The following is a 17134-nucleotide window of genomic DNA, read 5'->3' on the forward strand; positions in this document are numbered from 1 at the left end:
AGATCATTGGGGACCATCCTAGGGGCTACTTACCACACTATTAATTCCTATTTTCTCAAGATTTTTTTGTTAGTAATGGGCGTGAAATTTTTTCAAAGGTTTTTTCAGACTTTAAAGCTAAAGGAAAAATTCTTGGGGGTTTCAGGCAAAAAGGTGAAACAATCATGAAGATGAAGAAGATTGCACCATAAGACTCCACACTGAATTATCTATACAATGGCTGTTGAATTCTAACTTGACGGTTTTTATTTCTTTGAGCCCCCCCCCTTTTTTTTTTTTTTGCAGTACGCAGGCCTCTCACTGTTGTGGCCTCTCCCATTGCGGAGCACAGGCCCCGGACGCGCAGGCTCAGTGCCCATGGCTCACGGGCCCAGCCGCTCCGCGGCATGTGGGATCCTCCCGGACTGGGGCACGAACCTGTGTCCCCTGCATCAGCAGGCGGACTCTCAACCACTGCGCCACCAGGGAAGCCCTCTTTGAGCCCTTTAAAAGTATTTGTCTCCTGAGGTTGCTGTCTTTTCTTGAGATTGCTATCCATTGTTGTTGTTGACATTTTTCTGGGTTTTCATATATTGAGTAATTTTAGATTATATTCTGACAAATGAGGACATATGTTTTGGAGACTGGAATCTGTTATATTTCATCAAAGAGTGTTGATGTCTTTATTGGGCTGGCCGGAAAGTTCGTTCGGGTTTTTCCATAACATCTTATGGAAAAACCCGAACGAACTTTCCGGCCAGCCCAATATTTCAGTGATTAATTTACCTGGTTTGACTCAAGCAGTAAACAGCCTCTTGGAAGGCAGCTGAAATCTCAGTCTGGTTCTTTTATCTTTAGTTGTAGTTTCTTCCACATGTGAATGGTTTTGCAGTCAGCCACTGATTTAGGCAAAGTTTATACATAGGGTTTGGGGTTTCCCCTCCCTGGCTTTTATTTTTTTTTCTGGTATTCTCCCTTTATTTGTCAGGGGCCATGGTTGCCCTGAACTCTGTCCTCCTTTAGGCTAGCAACACTGCAGTTTTCTGTTGGAATTTTAGCCATTTTTTGTGATAACTGTATCCTTCCTTAGACTAAATGCTTTTTTTTTTTAAAATGAAACCCAGAATCACCCAGTGCCGTTCTTTCTTATAAGTTTTGACTCTCCTTCAGAATTGGCTTATTTGTTTACTCTTGCAGTGCCTTAGGTTCATTTTGTCTGTGTGTGTTGTTCAGTGTTTTAGTTGCCAGAGGATTGGTCCAGTAGGAGTTTATTCTGCTGTACTGGAATTAGAGCTTGCATTCTTTTATTTTAATCTGTTTCTGCCTCTATAACTCAAGTGGGTTTCTTGAGGTCAACATTAGTTGGTTCTTTGATTTTGACCAGTCTAACAATCTGGCTCATTTAACTGGAGTGTTTAGACTGTTTATGTTTAATATGATTACTGATATGATTGAATTTAAGTTCACCAACTTAACAGTTTGTCTTCTGTTTGTCCCAGTTGTTCTTTGTTATTTTTTCCCTCTTTACTTTTCTTCTTTTAAATTATTTTTGTGTTATTTAGGATTAAATTTTACTATTATTGATTTATTAACTCTACTTCATTTCAATGTTGAAAGGTTTATATTATGTTTCTTTAACCTATTATAATCTACCTTCACATAATATACTACTTCACATTTAATATAAGAACCTTAGATCAATACTTTCAGTTCATCGCTCCTATCCTTTGTGCTACTGTCCTGTGTTTTACATGTGTGTGAGTGTTGTGAGAGAGATAGATCTATGTATGTATAAACCATGTATATATCAGTCAGGGTCCAGTTAGGAGATAGAAACCATACCCCTGTTTAAGCAGGGAGAAGTAATATAAAGAATTGTTAACTAGTAAAATGTTATTAACTACTAAAAGAGGTAAAAGAGGACTCCATGGTATTCATAATTAATTAGTAAGTACAAAAAAGTAGATCTGGACCAAGAGAAAGTAGACAATGAAGGAACTAAAGACTTAGGAGAGCCCCAAACCTAGGCTGAGATTAGACTTCTTCAAATAAGATGTGGCTGCCACAAAACATACAGTGCTCTGGTGGTGAAGAACCTTGCCATCTGGTTAGGCCAGAGCAGATCTGTAATATCAGCTCACTGTTTCAGGACGGTGTTGGTAATGTAGAGCTGATCTATTAGAAACAGTCTGACTGGTAGGAAGGAGGCAATTGCCTGAGAGCATGGCAGAGCTAACGCAGAAGTAGCCACAGGGTGGGAAGACAGTTGCTTGAGGCCAACTGAAGTTCTTTATAGAAATGCATTGTTGGATGGGGAGAGTGTGGCCTGAGGATAATAGCCTGAGATGCCACAAAAGTGACTTCATGGTCACTTTGAGAATGTAGTTTAAGGTTGTCCAAGAGGACTACTGGGCCTTGGCTGTGTGCTGGATTAAAAAATTGAAAGGGGACTGGACCCAGAAAGGAAATGCCCTCCTGCTACTCTCATCTTGCAGAGTCACTCCAGTACCCTCTTTTGATAACATTAGGCCTAACATTAGATCAGTTGGCAAAGGAGAAATTTTGACAGGGTCCAGCTCCAATATGGCATAGCAGGTAGATTTGGAGCTGAGAGACAAAATTGATAACTGGCAAAATACACTATTATAATTTTGAATTTAAGTTGTCAATTAAAGAAATTTTAAAATGAGAAAAAAAAGTCTTTAATATTAATTCCTATATTCTCTCAGATTTGGTTTGCCTGAAAAATGTCTTTATTTCTCCTTTTTTAAAAATTAAACTTTTTACTTTGAGATAATGGTAGTCACACGTAATCTTAAGAAATAATATGTAAACATCCTTGGGTACTCTTTGAGGTTCTGCCGGTGTTCATGTCTTGTATAACTACAGTATAAGATCACCACCAGGAAACTGACATTGCTACAATCCACTGATATTATTCAGTTTTCATCATTTTCTACCCATTTATAATCACATTCTCCCTGTCCCCCAAACCCTGGCAACTACTACTCTGTTCTCCATCTCTATGATTTTGTCATTTTAATTTGTTATGTTATATAAATCATATAGTATATAACCTTTCAGGACTGGCTTTTTTTTTCATTGAGCATAATTTCCTTGAGATCTATTTAAGTTGTTGCATGTACCAATAGTTCCTTTATGTTGTTGGGTTATATTTCACAGTGTGGATGTAATGGAGTTTGTTCATCCACTCACTTATTGAAGGACATATTGGTTGTTTCCAGTTTTTAGCTATTATGAAATTTTAGCTGCTATGAACATTCATGTACGTGTTTTTTTGTGTGTGAATAAGTTTTCATTTCTCTGCAATAAATGCTTAAGAATGTAATTGTTGAGTCACATGGAAATTGCATGTTTCATTTTTTAAATTGAGATATAATTTACGTACCATAAAATTTTAATCATACACTTTCAAAGTGTATGGTTCAGTGATTTTGGTATATAAACAAGGTTGAGCAACCATTATCACTGTCTAATCCAGAACATTTTCATCACCCCAAAAGAAACCCATCAATAGTCATTCCCCTCCCCCAATTCCTTGTAACTCCCTAATAGGTGTGAACTGGTATCTTGTAGTTTTCATTTGTATTTTTCTAATGACTAATGATGTCTTTTCCTGTGCTTATTGGGCATTTGTATATTTTCCTTGGGGAAATCTATTCAAATCTGCTGTCCATTTAAAAATTATTATCTAAGAGTGTTTTATGTATTTGGAATACCAGACCCTTATCACATATATCAGCAGTCCCCAACCTTTTTGGCACCAAGGACTGGTTTTGGGGAAGACAATTTTTCCACGGACGGGGTGGGGGCAGGTGGTTCAGGTGGTAATGCAAGCGATGGGGAGCAGTGGGGAGTGGCAGATGAAGCTTCTCTTGCTCGCCTGTCGCTTACCTCCTGCTGTGCGGCCTGGTTCCTAATAGGGCACGGACAAGTACCAGTCTGCGACCTGGGGGTTGGGGACCCCTGATATATATGATTTGCAAATATTTTCTCCCATTCTGTGGTTTATCTTTCACTTTCTTGATAAATTTTTATTTGGTTGCTTGTGTTTTGTTGTCATGTCTGAGAAACTTTCTAATCCAATGTCATGAAGATTTATTCCTCTTTTCTTATTTGAGTTGTATAATTTTAGCTCTTACATTTAGGTCTTTGATCCATTTTGAATTAATTTTTGCATATGATATGATGTAGAAGTCTATGTTCTGTTTTTGCATGGGATAACCAGTTATCTCACCACCATTTATTGAGAAGGCTACTCTTTTCCCCATTGAATTGTCTTGGCATGTTTGTTAAAAATCAGTTGACCATAGACACATGGGCATGTTTCTGGATTTTCACTTCTGTTCCATTGATCTGTATGTTTTATCTTTTTGCCAGTACCATGCAGACTTGATTACTCTAGCTTTGTAGTGAGTTTTGAAATTGAGAAGTATGGATCCTCCAGCATTATCCTTATTTTTCAAAATTGTTTTAGCTATTCTAAATCCCTTGCATTTCCATGTGAATTTTAAGATCCACTTGTCAATTCATGCAAAAAAAAAACAAAACGCCAAATGTGATTGTTGATAACGACTACACTGAATCTTTAGATCAGTTTGTGGATTATTGCCATCTTAACAGTATTATGTCTTCTAATTTTTGAATGTGGGATATCTTTCTATTTATTTAGGTCTTCAGTTTCCTTCAACAGTTTTAAAATTTGAACATTGAACACTTTTCAGCGTAAAAATGCTGAATTTCTTCTCTTAGATTTTTTCTTTTTGATGCTATTGTACATAGAACTATATTCTTCTTTTTTTTTTTTCCCCCACGGGCCTCTCACTGTTGTGGCCTCTCCCGTTGCAGAGCACAGGCTCCAGACGCGCAGACTCAGCGGCCATGGCTCACGGGCCCAGCCGCTCCGCGGCATGTGGGATCTTCCCAGACTGGGGCACGAACCTGTGTCCCCTGCATTGGCAGGTGGACTCTCAACCACTGCGCCACCAGGGAAGCCCAAAAACTATATTCTTAATTTCACTTTAGAATTGTTCAGTACCTAGTATATAAAAATACAGTTGATTTTTGTATATTGATATTATATCCTCCAACCTTGCCAACTTCATTCATTAGCTCTTTTTTGTTGTTGAATTCCTTGGGGTTTTCTATATATAAGATCAAGTCATCTACCAGTAAAGAGTTGTATTTCTTCTTTTCTGATGTGTATGCCTTTTATTTCTTTTTCTTGCTTAGTTGCCCTGGCTAGAACATAGAATGTTGAATAGAAGTGATGAGACAAGACATCTTTGTGTTGTTCTTGTGCTCAGTTACCTTAGTGGTCAGCTAATGATCAAGCAGAGATTTCCTTACCTACCTGAATCTGCTAAGTCTCCCAGTCCTTGCTGAGGGTCTCTGTATATGTATTGTGGCAAGCTTTCCCCTCTCATCTAGGCACTTGACAACTTTGCCTTAGACTTCACTTCTTATGTAGAACTTCAAGTCCAGCAGAGGTGAGAGCTTAGGGTCTTCTCGGGTCTTTCCTGAGCATATGTGCAGCTCCGGGCATGCATGTGACCTAGATTTCTAGAAATATGTCAGAGTTTTTCAAAGTTCTCTGGAAGGAACTCCCCAACGTTTTCATTTAAGGTTTTTGGTTGTCTATTGTTTGCTCCAGCTGTTATCTAGTGCCTCAGGCACCAGCGAAGTTAAACAATTGCCTGTAATTTATCTCAATTGGAGAAAGGGTTTTTGTACCGGGCAAGCTTCTAGTCAGATCAAGTTAAAAACAGCCTTGCAAGTGGGGTCTTTCAGAGATCCATGAGACAGTCAAATGACAGTTCTCTGGAAACGAACTCCAACTTGGTTCTGCCCCTTTAGGTACTAGCCAGGCTACTGCAATTGAAGTGAAAAGCAAAGTGATTTTCCAGGCTTCTGCAGAGGTGGAGAGTAGGGTATAGGACTGGGGCAAGTAAAAATACCCCAAAATTCACAGCTTAGTCTTCTTACTGAGATTTTTGCCATTTTTCTTACATAAACCCTCCCTGTATTACTGCAAGTCTTTGGTTAATTTCCAGAGTTCTGTACATGTAGCTTCTGATAATTATTGCCAGTATTATTGTTGATTTTACAAATAAAGAGAATTTTTGGAGGTCTTTATTCTGCCACTTTTGATCTGAATTTGTAGTTTCATTAAAAACTGCCAAATAATTTCCCAGGTTGGCTGTACCATTTTACATTCTCCCCCGGCAATGTGTGATTGTTTCAGTTTCTCCACATCTCACCTGCATTATTTTCTTGTCATTACTTTAAATTTTTGTCATTCAGATAGATGTGTGGTTTTATCTAATTATGATTTTAATTTGTATTTCTCTAATGGCTTATAACGTTAATTTAACATCTTTTCAAGTACTTGTGATCTTTATCTTTTCTTCAGTGAAATGTCTGTTCATGTCTATTGCTCATTTTCTATTTGGATATTTTTCTTTAGTTGTAAGAGTTTTAAGAGTTCTTTACATATTCTAGAAAACAGTCCTTGGTTGTATAGGTTGTTTACAAATATTTTCTCCCTTTGTATAACTTCTATTTTCATGTTCTTTTGTAGAGCAGAAGTTTTACATTTTGATGAGGTTCACTTTGTCAATTTTTGCTTTTATGTATCATGTTTTTAGTGTCAAATTTAAGAACTTTGTCTAGTCCTAGACCCTGAAGATTTTCTCCTGCTTTTTTTCTCTAAAAGTTTATAGTTTTTTGCTTTACATTCATCTTCATAGTTCTGAAATGTGTATGTTTTGCCTTCTGGAATTAGAGTTCTTGGTTGTCAGTTACTTTTTTTCTTTCAACATTTTCACGGTGTTTATTGTCTTCTGGCTTGCATACTTTCTGAAGAGACATCTGCTGACACTCCTATATTTCTTCCTCAGTATGTAATGTGTCTTTTTTCCTTGGGCTGCTTTGAAGAATGTCTGATTCTTCTATTGGTTTTCAGGGATTTGATTTTGATGTACTTTGTTGTGGTTTTCTTTTTCTTTATCCTTGACATTCATTGAGCTTCTTGGGTTTGTGTCTTTATAGTTTGCATCAAATTTGGATTTTTAAAATATATTTCTTTAGATATTTATTTCTATACCCTTATCTCTGGTCCCTGCTTCTGGGACTCTTACATGTTTGTTAGTTTAATATGGTCCCATAATCACTGACACACTGTTCAGTTCTATTCTTTTCAGTCTTTTTTTTTTTTAATGTACTTCAGTTAGGACATATTATATTTCCCTGTCTTCAGGGTTGGTAGTATTTTCTTCTTCAGTATCTAGTAAGTTGTTAATCCAACCTAGTGAGATTTTCACTTAGTTTGTTGTATATTTGATCTCTAGAAGCTCTATTTGGTTCTTCTTTATATGTTAACATTTCTCTCACAATGTTTATATTTTTCTTTGAATACCCGAATATAGTTGTTATAGTTGTTTTGTTTTAAAGTTCTTATTTGCTAATTCCATCATTTGTGTCATACTGGTTCCGTTTGTATTAACTGTTTTTTATCCTAGTTATTGGTCACATTTTCCTAATTCTTAGCACTTTTTGATTAGATGCTGGGCCTTATGAATACTTTATTGTGTCTACACTTTGTTGTCTTCCTTTTTGTGGTGCTTTGTTCTGGCCTGCAGTTATTTGCAATTTAATTTGATCTTTTCATGGCCTGTCTTTATGCTTGTTAGGACAGGTCTAGAGTAACTTCTACTAAAGGGATAGTTTAGCCCTATTACCCACACAGGACCTTTCTAGAATCTCGTTTAAATGAACCAAGTGATCAACAAGGAGTTGGTACACTTGCTGCTCAGAACTTGAATGCTTTCTAGCCCTGTATGAGCTCTGTGGACTGTTCAGCTGATAGGTTTTCAGTTACTTTTTGACTGGAGTGCATTATAGAATTCAGCTAAGAGTCAAAGGATCCCTTGAAGTTTTTTTTTTCAGTAGTGCCCTCTCCTCCAGAACTGTACCCACAACTTCCAGCTGCCTCAGGTTCCCTGAACTCTGATATGTTTCTTCATAACTCAGTGAGACTTCATTCTTTGTTTGGGATCCCATTTTTGTACCACAGTGCACTATTTGCCTCCAGGCATAAATCTGTGGACACTGTGTGGCTCACCTCACTTGTTTCTTCTCTCTCAGGGAACATAGTACTAGTTGCCTCTTGTCAGTATTAGAAAATAATTGTTTCATATATTCCATTTGGTTTTCTTGTTGCTTATAGCAATTAGGTAAATCTGGTCCTTATTATTTCGTCATGGCTGGAAGTATAAGTCCTGTTCCTTTAATAAAAAAAATTTTTTTTTTTTATTTTGGAGCAGTTTTTATTTACAGAAAAGTTGTAAAGATAGTAAGTACAGAGTTCCAGTATGCCCAGGTTTCTCCTGTTGTTAACATCTTACAATTTCATTGAACATTTGTCAAGACTAAGAAACTGACATTGCCATATTACTATTAAGTAAATATCTATATTTAATTTTATTAAAAAACTGCCAAACCATTTTCCAAAGTGGCTGTACAGTCATGCATTCCCACCAGCAGTGAATGGGAGTTCCTGCATTATTTGAGTAGAAAAATAACATGATGAAAACCAGTTACGTCAAAACACCAACATTTTAACTACTTTGAAATTACAAAAATTAAGTAGACAGAAGTGACTTAAAATTGCTAAGCCTTTGATTACAAATGACTTATGATAACAATAATAATTATAACAGTGGCATTCGTGGAACTCTGTTCTAAGGGCTTTACATTTATTAATTCATTTAATCCTCACAGCATCCCTATGTTGTTGGTGCTGTTATCCTCTACTTCTGTAGATTAAGAAAGTGAAAAGGTCAGTAATTTTCCCCTGGTCACATAGATATTAAGGTACAGGCAGTCTGGCTCCAGAACCTACTCTGATCCACTTTACCAGTGATGATTCTTCATCAGCTGCACATCAGAGCAACTTGAGTTGAGATGGCCTTGGACATCTATAGTTTGAAGACCACTGGTGATTCTAATGTGTAGTCGGGATTGAGAACATTCTAAACTACCATTTACTGCTTTTCATTATAATGTAGATAAATTTATTATGTTAAAATATACTTTTTGATTTTAATGATAATAGTACTTTAGTTCATATTTTGACTTGGACATTTTAAGGTCCTTTTTTGTAGGTAGCATTGGAGTTGAGGCAAAAATTTTGTGGATTACTGAAAAATCAGTTATCTATTTTGGTGTCTAGGCGCTCTGCCTTTTGTGTAATACATGCAAATGTGTGTGTATACTTATATATATATATAGTCTTTCGGCATAAAGAATTTTTAGAGTAATCTGTTAAAGTAGTTAGATATTTCTTCCTAAAAGTAATGTTTAAAGAATATTGATTTTAAAATATGGAAACATTCTAAAAAAAGTAAAATATGGAATCATTCTGTATACACAAAGCAAGGAATAAAATGAATCATAGAATGGTGTAATTGTTTAAATTATGTTAGGCCCAGCAAGTTAATACCTACACAGAATTGATTTAATCCAGCATATAAAAATCTTCTTAAATTTATTAATTTTGTATCTTTCTTATTCTGTGTCATTGACATTTTAACATTTGATATCAGGCTAAAATATATAGAAGAAATATTTTAAATTCTATGTAAGATATACTATATGAAGAGTGATTATGAGGTATAATAAATAAGACAACAGGTTTGAAAATACTTTATCAAAATCTAGTTCTCTGGCCTCAAAATCAATGATCTAATTTTATTTTTAAAATTATTATTATGTGATTTTCATTGGTCACTGTTGTTTTGCTCTGAATAGTTGGCTGCCGACTATTGCATGAAGTCTCCACCAGAGAGTGCTAAAGATACTTCAGTGGGGAATGTTATTTACTTAGACTTGCCTGGACTTGTCAGCCGGGTAGACTTTTTTTTTTCTGAGAAAAGAATTTGATTTCTTATTTACAAAATTCCTCTTGCTGTGAAATATATTATGTACCTTGACAGTTGAATATTTCTACAGATATCATAAATGATGAGTATTTAATTGCTTCATTTTTGGTTCTCCATACTGGCTTGAAATATCTTTGATTATTTTGTGAAGTTATCCTTTAAAAACTAAAAGTTGCATTTTCCTTTACACAATAGGTGTTGACTTTTCTCTACACAATAGATGTTTTTCTGAAAACCTGAATAATTTAAAATGAACTAGAGAAACTAGTAATTTGTTTTATGAGGTTGAAAAAAATACTTTATTGTGTATGTTTTAATTTTAAAATAGCAACTAAATTAGCAAATAGTTTTAATATTTGCAATTCTAGCATACAATATTATTCTCAAAGTATTATTAATTATCCGTGATGACCATATAGTTTGTGTTACACATTTAGAGTAGGGTATGAAAGAAAATCTGGTCCCTTTATATTTGATAAATCTCTAAGTGAGCATTTTACAGAGTGATTATCTAGCAGAAGTACTGAATGATAACAGCTGTTTTTCCCTTCTTTTCCTCTAGGTATCTTCACTCAAATAACATAGTTGTGGTTCCGGAAGGTACGTGCACTTCAAGTTTTTAGTTAGGAGGTGCTATAGTTTAAATAGTAGAACAGATAGTATAGTGCTATTATAGTTTATAATAATAGAACAGATTGTCTCTTTAAACCAATTTTGGTTGGAAAATTAGGGAATTTTAATTATAGAGCATCTTTATTAGTTTCAAAGCTTTTTTTCCTCTAATTAGTAATCCAGTTAACTGTTACGATTAAATTAAATTTAAGAAGTCTGAAATGGTTATAATGGTTAGCTAAAAATTTATTATCAGATAAACTGTCATTGGGTAAATAATAAAATGATAACTTTTAAGTTTAATAAATCCAGTTAAGCATTTTGGTTAGATAAAAAAGACTTTATATATTTCATGAATTATTTATTCAAGTAATTTTTACATTGTTTTAACATTTTTATTCGTGCTATTTTTAAACTTACTTTATATCAAGGTAGAAGTGTTATCACTTCATAAAATTTAGTTTGATACTATACTCTAATAAAAATTTTTAAAAAGTTTAGTTTGATATATGTTTTTACTATTATGTCAGCCCTGGAGACAGGGATATTAAGCATTAAAATATTTAAATTTGGAGTACTTGCATTAAAGTTTGGTGTTAAAACACTTGGGTCAAATTAATCATGCTTTTACCCTTCTTTTCTCTTCGAAGCCATTGGGTCCCTTGTAAAACTACAGTGTTTGGATCTTAGTGACAATGCCTTAGAAATTGTTTGCCCAGAAATTGGTCATCTGAGAGCTTTACGTCATCTTCGATTAGCTAATAACCAACTGCAATTCCTACCTCCAGGTAATCATAGTCTGTAGCACACGAGCTTTTTGTATATTACAAGTCTATTTTTATTAATATTTCTTACTTTGTGTCTAGGCAGTGGGCTTTAGATGTATTTGTAAGTATTTGATTGTCTACTTGTTTGAAGATGACATTAAGGAATGTGGATGAAATATGACTCAGAGTCTTTTCCTTGATGCAAGTATGAGAAGGTGGCATTTATGTTTTTCAGCTACAATTACTACAGTTGTGCATTGGAATCAATGCTCCTTCAAATCACTGTCCTGGTGAAATATTTGTACCAAAAGCTACTTCAGTTCTGAATTTCACATAGGAGAATTTATATGAACTTTGCATTTTAGTGTCCCAAAAGCAGATACATACAGTGTTTTCTCTCATTCTCTAGTGAGATAAATGATGTACATTAACTTGGATTTAATGTGAAATCATACTAGAATTTAGTAGCAGAATTTAAGTTTGAGTCCTAGAATTGTCAGTTCTGCCTTCTGATCATCCTATTAGATTATGATGTACCTATTGATAGTACCAAAATCCTGCATTCTCCTGAGCTACCATTAAACCCTTTGCCTTTCTTACAAGGTGTATTCAGAGACCTTCCTTTGTGAACCCACACATTTGCAGATTCCTCTGTCCTGTGTCATTTCGCATATTTTTTAAAAAGTGAAGTATGATTTAAAAAAAATCTTGTGCTTCAGGTATTACATAAGAGTTACTCTGCATTCAAAAATGAGCAAAAAAAATACAGACGTCACTCACATTGGCTGGGATTATTTCTTCCTAGTAACTCAGGAATACCAGCTAGTCTTTTAGTGTATCCGAGTGAAATGTGTGACTCAACCAAAATTACAAATTACTACCTGTCACAGAACTTCAGGGACATGTGAAACTGTTAAAAACTATTCATGTTAAATCCATGAATGAATTTATAATTTAAAAAATACTTTCTCCAAAGTTTTTCAAGTACAGAAATTTCTAAATGAAACACAGTAGCTGATTAATTTTTAGACTTTATGTGCTGACTTTCATATATAGGTTCAATATTGTACACAAAAATGATAATTAGTATAGCAGTTGACTCTGCTTAAAAAAATATTTTTTAACCTCATATAATGAGAGTCTTCCTTTTTCCAACTCTACTTAATACAAAAATTTTCAGTATGGTGTGGGAATATAATCTTTAAATTTTATTGTATGTAATCAGACTCAGTGGTGTTTCATCATTCTAGCTTTCATCAAGTTTATGTATTCACATACTCAGGAAATTAGATTCTCTTTCAGAGATTGTCTAGAAAATATATCAGCAAAGATAACACTTTAGATTTTCAGGGTATTTTCATATATGAAACTTACACAAGATACATTATAGAGTCAAAACGCATGGATATAATACTGAATATTTTAGATTTTCGTAGTATTTTCATATATGAAGTTTATACAAGATATGTTGTAGAATCAAAATACATAGGTATAGTACTGTATTCATAAGCCCCTTTTTCGATACATTTAAAGAACGTCTGAGTAACACAACTCTCTGTTAAAACATTATTCTTTGTTTTCTGTTTTCCTGTCTTTTCCTGTAATGTAAGAACATTTTGTGGTAAAATGTGGCCATTTCCTTCCATTATATACTCTCAGAGGTTAAGGATATATTACTAATGTCATTGACTGCTTCCTAGTAACTAGTGGAGGGTGTAGGTTTCCTGACTACTTTAATATGATTTTAAATTTATATTTCACCTGTTTCATAATAGATTTGAGGCATTTACTTCTGATTTTATTTCCCTAGCTTATTTCTTTTGTTTGTGTTTGGTTTTGCTTGTTTTGAGTAAAATTGCATACAGTAATAGCTGTGTATTTTGAGTAGAAACTTTTGATTAAACTATGTATAGACTTTTTTTTTCTAGGCCATCATAAGTAGCAATGCACTAGATCTTACTAATTTTTTGAATAACTTTATGTATCTCTTTATGAGGTAATTTCAAGTGTTATGATTTGAATGGGAGAGGGGCTAGGTACACATCCCCCAAGTGTTTGACCGTCTTTGGGGACATACTATGGAAAGGTTATTTTAACTGCAGTAAAAAATGTGAGGGACTGCCATATAGTGTCCATTTGATGACAGTAGACTCCAGTTGATGTCTGATCGTTAGCCTCTTCTACCTAGTCCATGTTATTAGTATAGACTTCTTACGTGTTATATTCCTGTGAAAGACTTAATATTTTATTATGTGTATTTTTTTGTGGTTGAAAAACCGTTGAATGTAATTTCACATTCAGTATTTAAAATTTGAAAATTTAAGAGCAGTATTTGAAAAATTTTTAAGCATTTAAAATATCTAAATGGATAATAGAGAGTTTTAAAATTAGGATCTAAGAATGGATTACAGAGGCTTCATGAATGCCCTCAAATTGTATGGACAGTTTGGTGTTTGTGAGTGTGTACATATTGCTGTGAAGAAGATCCAATGTTTTTATCAGTTTCTCAAACAGATCCATGACTCATATAGTTGATTCTCTTGGGTTGTTTGCCAATACCCATTCTTTGGGAATGTCCCTTTCCCCCATTCTATTGGATTGCAGAGTACTGCCGTTTTTCTACCTTGTGACATTGCTTTCTCTCCACAGTTGATTGGTCCTGGTGTAGGTACCTGGCCCAAGCAGGACCATTTCTCTCCCTGGGCATTTTGAAAAGGACAATGTGGGAGAAGGAAAGAGAACAAGAGAGAACAGCGGAGGCTGAGAAAGAAAATCAGGCTCTATTTCTCTCTGGGCCTCTATACAGTACTGTATAATCTTGTGAGGTCTGGGAGTAGCCATGTGGACTGGGAAACAAGGAGAGAAAGATGAAGTAAATAACTAGAAAAAAGATGGAGGCAGAGACTTCCTAAGTTTTCTTTAATTTCCCAATCACTGATTCTGTTCTTAAGGCCCATAGACTTTGCGCTTAAGCTAACTCTAGTTGGCTTCTGTGAATTGTCAACAAAAGAGCTCCATGTAACATAGCTGCCCAAAGGCTTAAAACAGCCTGTCTTGGGGTATAGGATTAATTGTATATTGAACTCTCCTATTTACTTAACTGTTATGCTTTGAAATTGCAAAAGCTCTTATTAATAGTAGGAAGTCCAGGGTTAGCAACAGCACGATCAGTAGTATGCCTGTGAAGTTCATTCTGTCATCTGTTTTTTCCTTTTTGTAGTACGCTTTGTACCCTTTCTATTATATATATATATATATATATATATATATATATATATATATATTTTAACCTGAACTCAAGTAATTTTGGAGGAAGTACAGAGAACATTGGCGTGGGGTGATGATGGGTATAGAAATGTGAAGACAGGCTATAAAGAGTATGTTGTTAAGTCAGTGTAGGGAAAGTGTACTGCCCTCTTTGGCCCCATAGCTGGGCCTGAGAAACTGACGTTAAGACAGATTAACAGGAGAAAAGTATACAGATTTTATTTAGTAATTTTTACATGTACACAGGAGCCTTCATAAGAAAAATGAAGACCCAAAGAAGTGTAGTTAGAACCAAACACATATATACTAGGTTGGACAATGAGTAATAAATTGTGAAAATGGACAAGACAAAGGAGTTTGTGCAAGGGCAGTTATTTGTAGAAAAGTGACTAGGAAGATAAGGTTTGGCTTAACAAGGTTTGTTTGTCGTTTACCCTCACCTCCCTGTCTCTGGTCATAAGAATGTCTTCCTTCCTCCTGGTATGGGGGTTACACCTTTTGCATGGGAATTTTATCTCCTTTCAGGAAGAAGAAGGAAGCTTAGAGTGCCCTCCTTGCATCTGCTGATTTTCAGTGCCTTTAACTTAAAATCATCAGTACACCAGGATGGCATATTTTGGGGTGGCATACTCTGAACTCCTACACCAGCCACCACAGTGGGCAACTAGAGCTTAATTCTGTGTGAAATATATCTCTCAGAATCATCACACTAAAGTGCTGAAAGAGCTACAGTACTTCAACATCAACTTCCAAAAATTATGGTTGAGAGCTGATTGGGTGGGAGGGTGGGTGTTAATTCTCTGTTACTTCTGGCATGCTGCACATGTACACACATGGACAGAGCAGCAGCCTTCTGCAGTTTCAGAAAAGTCCTCAGCCACAGTGATATGGATACTGGTAGTGGAGCTATGGCCAGAAAACACTGAAGTGGTCCACCTAGGTAATATGTGTGGAGCTCTGACAGGCTCTCACAGACATCATGAACCATGGATGGAGAGAGGTGCTTGGTACATCTGCTTTCAAAATCTTCCAGACTTGGTCCATAGACCCCAACCTGAAAGATAAGACTAATTTAATAGTTTGGGTTTAACTTGGTTCCAAATTACCTCCCCCCCCAAAAAAATCTTCTGGCTAATGTTATTGAAATCATAATCTGTGGTGTAAGAACTTTGGAACCTGAAGTACTATTTTTCTGAGCAGATCCAGTCCCTCCTCCCTTTTTTTCAATAACTTTGTATATTATTTGGCAATGAGTATTGTGGGTTTATATTTTAAATACCATATGGAAAAGGTTAAATGAATATTTTGGCTTTTTTTTTACTGTGATACTTAAAAATTTTTAATTTTTGTTTATTTTTCACAAGTAAAAATTGTACATATTTAAAAGTATACAGTGTGATGTTTTGACATATATATATATTGTGAAATGATTACTACAATTGAACTAATTAATGTATTTGTTAACCTCCCAAAGTTACCTTTTGTGTGAGTGTGTGGTGAGAACAATTAAGATCTACTCTCTTAGCAAACTTCAAATAACAACACACTATTATTCAGTTGCCTTTTAAAAAAACTTTTTATTGTGGTAAATTTTAAGCACAATCAAAAGTAGACAGAATAGAATAGTAAGCCCCCATATACCCAATACCTAACTTTAACAATTACCATGGCTTTCTCCTCTCTTGTATTATTTTTCTTTTAACTTTTGTTCTTCATATTTTTGTCCTCTCAAGGTTTTTCTTTGTTTTAATTGGGGTAAAATTTACATACAGTGAAATGCTCAAGTGTACAATTCTTGAGTTTTGATAAATGTATATACCCATGTAACCAACATCTTATTTGAGATACAGAACATTTCCATTAACCCAGAATGTTCTCTTACGCCATTTCCAGTCAATCAGTTTGCTATAGGCAAACCCTATTCTGATTTCTCTTACCATAGATTAATTTTGTCTGTTGTTGAAAATAATATAAATGGGAACATATAGTATGTTCTCTGTTTGACTTCTTTCACTCAAAATAATGGTTTCAAGATGCATCCATGCTGTTGCATGTGTCAGTAGTTCATCCTGTTTTATTGCAGAGTAGAATTCCATTGTATAAACATACAATTTATAATTTACTTTCCTCTTAATGGACATGTCAGTTTTTTCTAGCTTTGGGCTATTATCAGTAAAACTAATATAAACATTCTTGTATAAGACTTTTCATGGATATATGTTTTTATTTCTCTTGGGTAAATACCTATTAGTAGAAATGTGATTCATAATATAGGTATATGCTTAAGTTTATAAGAAATTGCCCAGCAGTTTTTAAAATAGTTATACCATTTTACACTTCTCACAGAAATATATGAGAGTTCTAGTTACTCTGCATGTTTGCTAGTATTTAGTGTTGTCTGTTTTTGGCTTTGTTTATTTTAGCTGTAGTAATAGATGTGAAGTTACATTACATTGTTTTAATTTGTATTTAATTGAATGTGTCTTTCCCTCTTGACTAATGGTATTGAGCACCTTCTAATGTATTCGTGGACTATTCCAAATCTTC

At 34.7% G+C, this 17134-nt stretch overlaps 1 protein-coding gene across 2 annotated transcripts in view; it reads left to right on the forward strand.

Annotated features, from left to right (window-relative positions):
- LRRC28 (leucine rich repeat containing 28) overlaps positions 1–17134 on the forward strand; it is a 183678-nt gene that overhangs the window by 21975 nt on the left and 144569 nt on the right. For both annotated transcript variants that reach the window (XM_079907365.1, XM_079907366.1), the window contains 2 exons: positions 10504–10541; positions 11204–11341. In XM_079907365.1, coding sequence (XP_079763491.1) covers positions 10504–10541; positions 11204–11341 — 176 coding nt within the window. The remainder of the gene's footprint in view (positions 1–10503; positions 10542–11203; positions 11342–17134) is intronic.

Source organism: Stenella coeruleoalba (genome assembly GCF_951394435.1).
Source record: "Stenella coeruleoalba genome assembly, chromosome: 2".
Taxonomy (NCBI): Eukaryota; Metazoa; Chordata; class Mammalia; order Artiodactyla; family Delphinidae; genus Stenella; species Stenella coeruleoalba.